The following is a 12,309-nucleotide window of genomic DNA, read 5'->3' on the forward strand; positions in this document are numbered from 1 at the left end:
AGTTTATCAGAGAAGCACTTTTATTCACTCTCAGCTTGATACACCATCCAACTAACGCCTTGATGGAAATCAATGCTTTTAGTTAACTCACCCTAAACAGTGGCACTATGAGAAAGCAACTGTTGCTTCCTATAATCCAAAAATATATTATATCTAATTATTGATGCTTAAATAATTCCTAATATGTTTAGGAAGCATTTTCTCCCATATCAGCTCTACCATTTATTGAGATGTTCAGATGGCAGGATCCTAGTCTAGGCTTGATCTGTTTGTTATTTGTTTAGTAGGAACCCAGACAATGTCTACGGCGTTTCAGCTTTGGAATCCTTGAGAATTTTCAGACTTTATTTTCCATATTTAAGCATTAGATCACTGTTTTCTGTCTGGAAAAGCAGCCAATAAATTGTGAAATAAATAAGTGCAACACCTCTCTTCATCTTGTGTATCTGTTCACTATCCAGGAGGCATATGAAAAAAAAAAGTTATGTTTTCACAAATAATTTTTTAAAAACATATTTGTCAGCATAGCATGAAATGGTTGCAAGTTCTCAATACAGTTTCACAGCAAGGCGGACAATGTGAAAGTAAGAATAGAAAACGTAAGTGAGCATGTTTAAGTGGCGAAGTCGTTACTGCTGAATCTACTACCATGAGAATATAGCTGGAGTAGAATGGATACGTTTTTAAAAGGGGATATGTAAATAAGACTGGCTATCAGACGGAAAATGGAAATCCAACATGATTTTTTTTCTAAAACAGTTTAATTTATAAAAGGAAAAGAAACGAAACTGAAGAGCCCTGAAAAAATTAGAAAATCCCAAAGCATATTGTGTGTCACCTGTTTTAGCCACAAAGAAACACAATAATCAAAAAAGATATTTAGTTTAATACAAATTTTATACAAAGAAAATGTGAAAAAATACTTCCATATGCTAAAAGCAATTATGCTTCACAAATAAGGCCAGCTAGGCTATCTTTGACACAACTGCAATTCACAAATATTCTGCTCTTGGTTTTTTTTCCTTCTAATTTTTCTTCTTTTTCTCTAATGTGTGTACTAGCTGGAGACTGTACAAACTGCATCCTTTATAAACAATGGGAAAAATCAATATGACTAAAATGTACAACAAAATGTACTGGAATGATATCATACAATTATTTTTCTCATATACATACATCACCTTGCTTTGTTCAATGCTTTTGTTTACACAACATACAAAATGGTACTACAGTATAAGTGTAACAGACAGCGTTTTCATGGGTTACTTTCTCTCTCATACTGTACTGTTTCATGCTTACATAAAAACATAAAAAATCCGTAATACATGCTCTAGCCCAGCGTCAATGTCCTTTGCCCATGTTTCCTGGTAAAGAGTCCTCTCCACCTCTAGCTCTTGTTCCCTTTGAAAAGCATTTCAGATATATCTATATAGAAATATCTTAAAAGACCCCAACACAGCTGAAACGTAACCCAGTGGGAAGCATAGCTCCAGAAAATTCACGTGTCCTCTCCGGAATTATCCATCAGTGTATTACCAACTACTATTAAGCTTCCTACTTTCCTTCTCTTAGCATGAATGAAATTTAAAACCCTTTTTTTTTGTAAACAATCTCTCTCATTTTAAATACGCAACACAAAATATGCCCTTTAATGTACTTGAGGCCCAAAGACTGGAAATTCTTAATTTAACAAATTTAAAATGGCCCAGCTTCAGTTGCACAATAATATGTGCAGGCATTTGTTTTTGCTTCCAAAGGCAAGCCAAGTGGTTCAGTCTTCTCTTCCTGAAATCCTAGAGAGGAAGAATTATTTGTGTGTGCAACTGCAGTTCCCAGAAGACCATTTCTCTCGGTGGCATTTGTGGCAAGTCTGATTTAACCTTTCCTTCACCAACTTCCAACACTCCTTATACGTTGAAGTCAATACAAATATAAAAAGGAGATGGCACTCTAACATCATCCACAAATTGTACATCATTTACAACAGAAGCATAGATTCACCATGGATTTTACCAGTCCTCAAGCTTTTTAAAGCCAGCGCTAATGCTTTACATTAATGTAGTGTAGTTAAATGCTTCGTACACATGTACAAAGCTAAGAAGTCTGAACCTTTGAGGTTAATCCAATGAACTGTGGGGATTTTCTTTTCACATTTCTATTACAGAGATTATTATTTATTCCAACAGCTGCCTGGATTCCTTTGTTAGCAGTTAGACTCTCCGTACTTGGACAGGCATTGTCGTTTGAACATACTGGACTCCCGTTCTCATTGCCACGGTCCCAGCTGTAGGGCTGACTACTACAGGAATGGTCTGTGGATTAAAAACAAACATATATGTCAGAAACCACAGGCATGTAATCCTAGAAATGCAGGACTGTTTACTACAAGAAGTCCTGAGCAGAATACTGCGAGACAAGACAAAAAGAATTCATAACACATCATAATTATAACCCACTACAATATTGCTGTAGTATGCAGTTGGGGTACAGGGAAATGTTTTGAATTCTATTGCTATTTCCTGCTCGTCAATATACATCCAAAACCGGCCTTAGGGTTGGGCGATCTGGGCAGTTAATCAGGGCACCGAGCTGAGAGGGGCACCAAGTTGAGCTCAGTAGCTATGTTTTTTTAATATACTGATTGCACTGAGTGAGGGTGGCAAAAAGCAAGTGTCCGTAACCTTTCCCCCACAAGGTTCTATAGGTTGTTTGGGTGCAAGTTACAAAAATTGTCTTCCTTCAATTAGTTTAAAGTAGGTTTCTTTTTTCAGTTTCCACTTTGATGGTCATTTGCACTAGGTAAAAATCAGTGAAGCACAGGTTTAATTTGAGGCAACATTATCGAGCACTTAGCACTTCAAATACTCTAAACACTATAAGAGGTATATAAATCATCATCATCATCATCATCATCATCATCATCTGTAAGCACTCAACTGGATACCTTTTTATTTATAACTTTTCTTTATTACGTTTAAAGGCAAAAATAATAGATATCCTCAAATAAAGAATGCTTACCAAAAGACAGGAACTGCTACAAAACAAAACAAAATATCATAAGTAAAACCTGTGATAGTTCTGCTCTCTTGCATAATGCACTGCCACTGCTGAGAACGTAGCTTTTCAAAAGCTAGTGTTTTTGGCTTGTGCAAACTGTACCATGGTGGCTGAGAGACCAAGGACTTTAGCCATGTCATTCTCGATGGACAACACATCAGCACCAGGCCGCATAAAGCCTCTGGGTGGCCCTGCAAAACTGACTAAGGATGGGGTGGACGGGTGGGCAGGCAGGCACCAAAGGCAGTCCCCGCCCACAGTGCTATCTATCCTAGGGCCAGCCCTGTAGGCATCCTCAAGCCTATGTGTAAATATCCTTTTAATGTTTTTGCAAAGTGTTCATTAACAGTACACAACACATTCGATTAAGTGTGTTCAATGTTTCTGAATTACACAGATATTCTGTGCTTTCACTAGAAAACAATCTCCTATACATTATTTGCATAATGCATATAGGATCAGATAGCAATGGCTGTAATTCAGGAGACAGCTGGAACCTAATCTTTTACATTTTGTATATTTTTAATATTTACTGTTTTTAACTTTTGTAAACTGCCCAGAGCGCTTCGGCTATGGGTTTTTTTTTAATATAAATGTAATAAATAAATAAAGGGCTTATAAGCAAACACTGTTAATTCACAGGAAGCAATAGAACAACAACAACAAAAAGTGCTTGTTCGTTTTCACAATTTAGCCATCATGATGATTTTAGCAGCCCCAGAGAATGCTTATTGGGAGCTCTTCAAATCAAGAAAGTCAAAGAAGAGAATTATGTATAAGGCTTTTTGTTTTATTCACCATGGTTAAAGCCGTTGTTTAAGGTGTCTTCTGAACATAGCCCGGCTTTCTGGCTTAACCACCATGGTTAAAACCATGGTTTAAGGTATCTTCTGAATGGGGCCAGTAACAGCTAAGAACATTTAACCTAGTACTGTCTACTCTGTCAGCAGCTCTCAGGCAGAGGTCTTTCCCATCCTTGCTACCTGGGAACCTGTAATCGGACATGCCAGGGTTTGGACCAGAGCTTCCTGTAAACAAACTGTAAGTTGAGCTATTAACAACTGAGCTATGGTCAATTACACACAGACATCCAAAAACTATGGAAGTAGCCAAGTCCATTTAAGGTTTTGAGATTTATTGCACAACTCAAATATACATTCCATAATTCCAATAGCATATTGGTTGAATATCAATTGATCTTAAGTGTTATGACTACATTATGGTACCTACTGCATGTAGTATAGACAAGCCATTGTAAGTCATAAAATCAAATGGTAGGAAGGGATAATCAAGGTCTTCCTCCTGCTTTAAGGCAATAATATTTATATCCCTCAAGATTAACCATTGCAAGGAGGGCTGCATCACAAGCAAGTGGCAGAAGTGAATGAGATGCACCATATCTGAAGGATACTGCAGTTTCAGTAACTTAAACAAGTGAGCAGAGCCATGACTTATAGGGCAAAAGTAACAACAACAACAACAACAACCCCTGTTTGAAGTCAATTTTTAACACTCTTAAAAATGGGGACCAATTAGACCTGATGGTATAACGTGGTCAGCAATGCAGAGTTAAAGCCCATCCACCAGGACTTAGGAAGCTGCCTTTAGATACTATCGGTGTACCTAGCCCAGTACTATCAACAATGACTTCCAAGAGTGTCTTGTAGCTGTGGCAAAAAGCAGGACAACATTCAGTTCTTAGAGGGGGACCTTTCCCCTTGCTAATCCCAAAAGGTTACCAGTTCCCAAAAGAATACTGAAGTATCATTCAGAAAATAATCCAATATTCTTTAAGTACACATCCTAACTCTGTTCTGTAATTAGAATGTTTCCCAAGAAGTTTCAAGTTCCATCTTGGTTAGAGGAACTCTAGCTCAGTCACTTCGTTGAGCATGGAAGATAAATTTGGGGGTGTACTGGATAAAAAACTAAATAAGTTTTACTTTTGTTACCATATGGTGATTCCACAAAAGGAAATTAAGAATCCAAAGAGGTTAAATGGGGATAGAACGGTGGCCCAATTTCAAAGCCAGGGTGAACACCCCCTTCTCAGCAGATCCCAATGCCACAAAGTCATTGTGACCATTCCAGAAGTGTGTAACACTTATATATGATTGTATCTTCAATTTTTTCAGTGTAACCTGGAAACCTAGTGTTAAAATAAAGCTTCTTTGCCATGCACAATTCAAAAATGCACAGTTGTCTATACCTGCAGTGATGTTTACACAAAAGACAGTAACTGAAAAGTAACTACTCATAAATTATTTTTATCTAGAAGCTGTGCTGAAGCCAAGTATAGAATTTCAAACCCATAAAATTTGAAATCTTGGTTGTGCCTGTGATGAGAATGTATGGCATAAGAGAAATGGAAATGTACAGCAAAATAAGGCATTTTGCACTGCAAATTGAGACTTGAGACCGGTGAATTCATAACCTGATAACACAGGCGAACCCCTCCACCCCAAATATATATAATGAGCTTTTTCAATCCAAGAGCAGTACTTACAATTGTGGGTTGAGTAGTTGGTATATAGGTGGTGGTCTGCGGTACCTGGACCAGTTTTATAGGCTGGCTGCTTGTCACACCTGTTGCTATCTGCAGAGACAGCACAGGTAACCTCAGTGAAAGGCAGAGACAGCACAGGTAACTTCAGTTTTTACATCAATGCCACCTATTCATTAACATGGGCTTGGATCCAGACCTTGCCTTCCATCCATGGAAGGCTTTTGGTTCAGGGGAGGACTTCCGCTGGCAGAAGAAGAGAAGAGGCTATTTTGGAGATTTCCCTGTTCCCTGCAGTCCCTTATACCCTCCGAAAATCTGCTCTGGAGAGTTGGGGAATCTTCTGAAACTGTGTGAGAGGTGGTACTAGGGGCTGCAGGGGAAGGGGAATCAGCAAATGTTGCTTGCCCCCACTTCCCACTGATGAAGCCCTCTCACGGGTGGGATCCATCCCAAGAATTTTGTCAGATGCTTGGCTTGAGTTAAAAATTTGCATCTCGATGAATTCACAGGTTACATTTTTGAAAATAAAAGCAAAATTCAAAATATGAATGCAAGCAATGTATACAGTTTGATGTTTTCAAGAGGCATAACAATTATGTGAAAACATTTTTGAGATTTTCCAAAGCAGAATATTCCATGGCAGAAATTTTAGGCACCTTAACATTTCCTTTGCAAGGAACACCAGATCTTAGCCACAAGCAAGACAGATTGTTCTTTTAAAATGTGTTTACTATGGGCAGAATCCAATAGGGTGCTTCTACCCCCATCAATTCTCTTTCGTCCTGCTGGCTGCGTTGCACAAGCGGCCCTCGCTGCATGTGCAATGGTGATTTGGCACTTCTGGGGCAACCCAAAATGAGAGGAAATGCTTGTTTCTGGAGGCTGGCAGAATCAGCAAATGGCTCAGCTTGCATAGGGAGCTCTGCTGACTGGCCTCTTTCCAGAAATGAGTGTTTCTGCTCATTTTGCTGCTTCCCCTAGGACGCGCTAAATCTCCCTTGCATAAGCAGTGCATCCCACTTGCGCAATACAATTGTTTGTGGAAGGGAATCAGTGGGGCAGAAAAGAATCGGTGGAGGCGTAGATGCCGTGTTGGATTATGTTCCATGTTCCCAAATAGTCAGTGACTCCTGGTAAGACATATCACCACTTTTTAATGTATTTCAAGCTATGCTTGATCCCTCTTCTCTGTTCCTCCAATAAGTTTTGGGCCTAGAATTCCCCCTGCCCTCACCTAAAAACATATGAAGTCTAGAGGCCAACCTAGATAGGTTTACAAGAGATAGCTTTACAGAAAGTGCTGTTCTTGAATCACTCAAATGAGATGTCATGATGGAATTAAGATATTGTGAGAACCAGAGAACGCATTGCGTTTTGCTTTTTTTTTTTTTACTAAAATGAAGGGCTAAATGGGAGTGAAGGAATAAAATGTGGAATGCCTGTTCTGAATAAAGCTGATCATTTAATTATAGGTACTAGCAATGCTTCAGAAATGGAAGCATAGAACATAATCTATATCCTAATCCAAACAATCTGCAGAATATTAATAAGTGTATATTTGTATACTTGGCTTAAGCATCCAACTGCCTGCCAATCCTGCAGAAGTGTTAGGATACAAGATTATGTAAAGATGTGGTAATCTGAGCAACAGCTTCAAATTGGGCTCTGGGCACATGGCAACAGAATTGGGACATGTTGTACAGGCAGCTCTACATTGCATGCAATCTGCATTTCTAAAATCTTAGATGAGAGAAAGACTGATGGGGCATTTGTGATGAGTCAGAACAATCGCCTTGACTGAGTGTAAGCATATCACAAAACTACATGAAATTTCAGTAGTCCTTGGCATGATCAACGAAGGGGCAGCATAGGAAAATATGCGAGAACCTGGAGTCATTTCGATCCCTTCCCTTAAGTCTGAAATACTTAAGAAATAACTCTACAAGGAAGAAAAAATGTGCAATATGTCTTTTCATTCTTATTAAATTTCATGAAAGGTAAAAGGAAAAAAAATAATTTAGCATTTTGCACAGCATTACAAATTCAACACAAACAGTAGGCTGCAACAGGAAAGGCAATACTTACTGTAACACTCTCCTTGCTCTTTTCAATAGCTGCCTCTTTTTCTTTTGGAGTACTGGCTGTTTCTGTAGGTGCAGGCTGTGCAGTGGAAGCAGGCTGGGATGATTTATTTAATGTTTCTGTACTAATTTCCGTATCTGTTTCTTGCTGTGTTGCAGTGGCTAAAATGAAAACAAATGGAATTTAAAGCAAGTGTATCGCAGCAAGCAAGTGCCAGGTTGGATTCACTCACAAATAGGTTAAAAGATAACACATTGAATTATAATAGCAGTAGTAGATTACCTGACTGCGTGCAGGACTTCATATGTTCTGGCCAGTGAGCTTGCTGGCAAGGGTAGTCACAGTAGCTGGTGTTCCAACAACAATAGAAGATGGCCTCTTTTTTGCAGTTGGCACACCACTGCTTCTTCTTGGTTTCATCCACAGCTTGCTGCTTTTCCAGCTCCAGTTGCTTCTTCACTTCTGCAATCAAGCGATCCCTTTCCTGTTCTAAACTCTGCCGCATTTCAGCCATTGTGAGTTCTAGTTAATAAACAGACAGTGTACAGGTTACCAATCAGAAATCGTTTTAGTATGAGATGCATTTGTGACTTTTAGTTGAAAAAATACCACCCTTTATGACCTAACTGTAACTACAACTTGAAGTGACAAATCTCCTGACTTTGCTACTAACAGTAAGCTCTCCTAAATGATCACTGCACACTTTAGTTACTATTAAGGTGGACAAATTAGACTACAGCTTGTTTCCAAGATTTTCAAAGAGCAAATACATTTTCATTCAAGAAACTGTGAACTGTTTTTAACTGTGGTTCAGCAAATAACATTGAGCTGATCTGGATATCATGAAAAAACACGGTTTACCGTGATGTTGGTACTGGCCCACTGCAACTGATTAAACATGTGAACAATAACCCCGCACAGCATGTTCTATCATATTTTCTACTTTTCACATAAGGACAATTTGTACTATCACAGAATCACAACTGGGAGACTGCCATGGCCTTTAAAAATAAGTGGTAACATTATCGTTATTTTGAACAGCTTTTTTTAATACCCAGATTATGTTTCATTTCTGAGAGTTCCTGCTGATGTAACCACTGAAGCTTCTCTATTTCAATTCTCAAACGACGAATCTGGAATATCAAATAAATAATTAGCGCTATCATTAATTCAAAGAAATCTTAATCTATCCATTATAAGAGTTTGGATTGCTTGATTAAATCTGTATATGCTTGCAATATAAACAAAATAATTGCTCTGAAAGGAAACCTCCACACTCACTTTTGGTTTTTAGACACTAAACCAGGGGTGTTGAACAGGACAAAACTGGCCCAAGTGGGTCTCAACCTAGGCTCTGGGGTTCCCCAGAAGGCCCCACTCCTTCCCTTGGCCCCACCCTCTTCCCCCCTTTACAGCTGATCATTCCTGGTTTTTGAGCAGTTTCCCCCCTATTCTAAAAGGCTGAAATCCCTTTCCCCAAGACTTAGTTTTTGGAAGTAAGAGCTGTACGCTAAAATATGCTGGTATTTTTGGCCTCTTTTTCCTTTGGTCCTGCCTACCACTGGAATGCAGCATCTAAGAGTGTCTCTGAAATTGAATTCAGCCCTTGGGCTTAAAGAGGTTTGACAACCATAAACCCTTGTATCATAGTAAGCACCAACTCAAAAGAGGAGGAATGCCAATTCTAAGACTGGTTTCACACAACACACTAACTCAACCAGTGTGGGTTGCTGTTGAACCATGGGTTATCGTGTTGTCTGAACATAGTGCCTTTTCCACAGGGTTGGTTGTTAACCACGCACTGTGTCTTGTTACCCATCCTGAACATCCCAACAACAAGCCATCTGTTCTCAAGGTGGCTTGTCTGAGAAAAATAAACAACCCTGCATGGTTAAAAGCCATCCAGTGGAAATCATGCTGAGTTCAGACAACACGATAACCCACACTGTGGAAAACATACTGTGGTTGAGACAAAATGCTCATGATGGTTAGTGTGTTGTGAACCCAGCCTAAGAAGTTTGGTACCAATGGATTTACAAGTACTTACCATGAAAACAATTGATATTTTAATAACCTGCCTCCCAACAATCAGGAACATTTTAACTGATCAACTTAAATTAACTAAACATTGCAGCCCCAGAAAAATGAAATATAAAGAGAACATGCAGACTTAATTTATATCTCCTTTCTATAAAAGTATTTACATTGCTGTTTTTAACCAATTATTGCAGGAATTAAAAAAACACACATAGAATTTGTGGTTTTAAAAAACCTTCCAATAGTGATCAGAAACAATGCTAAAAATAAGGCAAACATTGGCCTCCTGGTATTTCAAACAGTCAACAGAGGAGTAATTAGGAGAAACGTTAGAAAAACTGCTAATCTCAGACCTGATACAACTTTTACACTGGTTTATTGTGATATTTTTATGTATAGCAAATGAAGCACTTTTCTCCTCTAAAGTTGCTAGGGAATTTTTAAAGGAATATTAGAGTCATCAAGAGGAAATTACATGTTATTAAAACTAGCAGAATTAAAACAAGAATGCCCTACATCAAGAATGTTTAGATTTCCTCTAAAGCTTAGTACATTTTGAGGTATGTAGGTCAGGGTAAATATCATATCACCACATTCAATAGAGGATGGCATAAATGTGAAGGCTTAACATAACTAGAAGGGCTCATCATAATAACCCCAACTGACGAACTTCATTTTACTGTTACTGAAATTTTCACTTTGTTTTCTGTCGTAAACTAGTTTGTTAAAGGGCAGCCTAGACATGCTGTAAATAAACACAATTTACAAAAAAATAGACTTTTACAGAAAATAGTTCTGCTTGGAGCCTTTCTGTTAATGTTGAGATGGAGCCTTTCTCTTAACGTTGTATCATAATGAACATGTTTCAGTTAATCATAAGTTGCCCACACAATTCTGAGTAACATGGCGTAATACATCTCACTCTCTCCGCTTCCTTGCTTAGTGGGAAGGGAATGACAGAAGGCCAAATGTGCATGAGTTGCAGGGGAGGCAAGATGAGGAATAAGATCTCTCATTTTTCCATAACAGCCTTTTTGTTTCTTATGGTAAATACCAGCTCCCTCAATGCTAGGTCAAATTTAAACAACATATTCACTATACAAACTGAGATGGTGACACTGTGAATGGAGTATAGATCTAGGATAATTTATTTGTCTAAGTAAGTCCCAGAAGAGAACTAGTTTAGGATCAGAAGTGCTGAAGGAGATTCCTGGAAAAAAAACTAGCTTGCCATACATTTCAGGAAGTAGTGCTACTATATTGGCCCATTCTCATATAATGACAACCTATTTGTTTAAAACTGATGAGTTGTCATACATGAGCAGGCACACTGCCTGCGGCGCATCCACCTCTTCCACTTTACTATACACTCCATGACTAGCTCCTTCATAGCTTGTGCAGCATGATCTGTGAACCTGGGCCACTGGATTGTTTAGGAGCTAAACAATCCAGCTGTTAATTCAGCAAAAGAATCATAGGTTAACCACTGGGTTGTTTAACCCCTGAACAACCCAGTAGTCCTGGTTTCCACATCTCACTGCACAAGTTATGAAGGAGCCGATCATGGCTTGTGCAGTAAAGAAGAGGCAGGGGTACTGTGGGAGTGACCTTGCTAATTTCTATACCTATGGTTTACTGCACCTCTCTCACAGCATCTAGCCAGTAGTTTTCACAATAGGTATATGATCAGCCAAAGATGCCAAGAGTCAAATACAATTCTGCAGACTACTTGAAAGGCTGTGTATTCTTTTTTTAAAAAAAAAGCTTTATTTTATGCATTTTAAAAGAAATGTGACCTCTGATGGCAAGAAATACTAACCTCGGCAATTGTGCTCCCAGTTGTATTTTTTGAAAGGTCATTGTATATTTCAGTCATTGTTCCTTTTATGGCATCCATCATCTGTTAAAAAAAAGTTTATTAAGGAATTAAAGGTGAACTTGCTTTCTTAATTTCTTTATTCTGGGGGGGAAAGATCCCTAATTTTCGCTTATACCGGGCATGTTAAAAAGGACAAGCATGCTTTTCTTTGAATGAATTTTGCAAATTTCATTCTTTGCATGCATATATCAGATACCACAAAGCATTCTGAAGAAGGACTTTTTAAAAAAATCCTAATTCATAAACTGAATGTTTGAAATGAAGGACCGCAGGAATGTATTCCAAATTTACCATTATTATTGCTGATCAGATACGAACACTCACGAGGTAGCGAAATGGATCGACTCCTCTACAGGGCTTAGAGGAGAGAAAGAAACTGTATGTATTTAAACTTTTATGTTAATTATCTGTGACCTTATGAAAGGCATTCAAATACTGAGAAGTTTAAAATGACTGACCAGAGACAACTCTATTACTTTTGCCCCCTCAGAATAGCAGGGCAGGAAGACTACTCCGGACAGTGACAGAAGGAATTTCTCAGTTTTGTTTTTTGGTGTACACATTGCCTTAACTTCTTACTTCATGCCATCATTGTCATCATCATCAAGATTATATTTAAAAGCCTGACTAAATCTCAAGCTTAATTAATACAAATGGATTGTGAAATCCACAGTTACACCAAAAGAATCTGGAATTGCTTCTTGAAATGGAGACAATGGAGATAACTGAAAAAGTACATTGCAAACTT

At 38.4% G+C, this 12,309-nt stretch overlaps 1 protein-coding gene across 12 annotated transcripts in view; it reads right to left on the reverse strand.

The window, feature by feature from the left end:
• Positions 1–866: 866 nt before the first annotated feature.
• ZMYND8 (zinc finger MYND-type containing 8) overlaps positions 867–12,309 on the reverse strand; it is a 102,209-nt gene continuing 90,766 nt past the window's right edge. For 11 of the 12 annotated variants that reach the window (XM_063145704.1, XM_063145712.1, XM_063145762.1 and 8 more), the window contains 6 exons: positions 11,502–11,582; positions 8,700–8,778; positions 7,928–8,167; positions 7,649–7,806; positions 5,564–5,653; positions 867–2,312 (listed from right to left, as the gene is read on the reverse strand). In XM_063145704.1, the coding sequence (XP_063001774.1) occupies positions 2,211–2,312; positions 5,564–5,653; positions 7,649–7,806; positions 7,928–8,167; positions 8,700–8,778; positions 11,502–11,582 (750 nt within the window). In that variant the 3' untranslated portion in view covers positions 867–2,210. The remainder of the gene's footprint in view (positions 2,313–5,563; positions 5,654–7,648; positions 7,807–7,927; positions 8,168–8,699; positions 8,779–11,501; positions 11,583–12,309) is intronic. The other variant, XM_063145679.1, reaches the window with a different exon arrangement.

This window comes from Elgaria multicarinata, chromosome 1, assembly GCF_023053635.1.
Source record: "Elgaria multicarinata webbii isolate HBS135686 ecotype San Diego chromosome 1, rElgMul1.1.pri, whole genome shotgun sequence".
Classification (NCBI taxonomy): domain Eukaryota; kingdom Metazoa; phylum Chordata; class Lepidosauria; order Squamata; family Anguidae; genus Elgaria; species Elgaria multicarinata.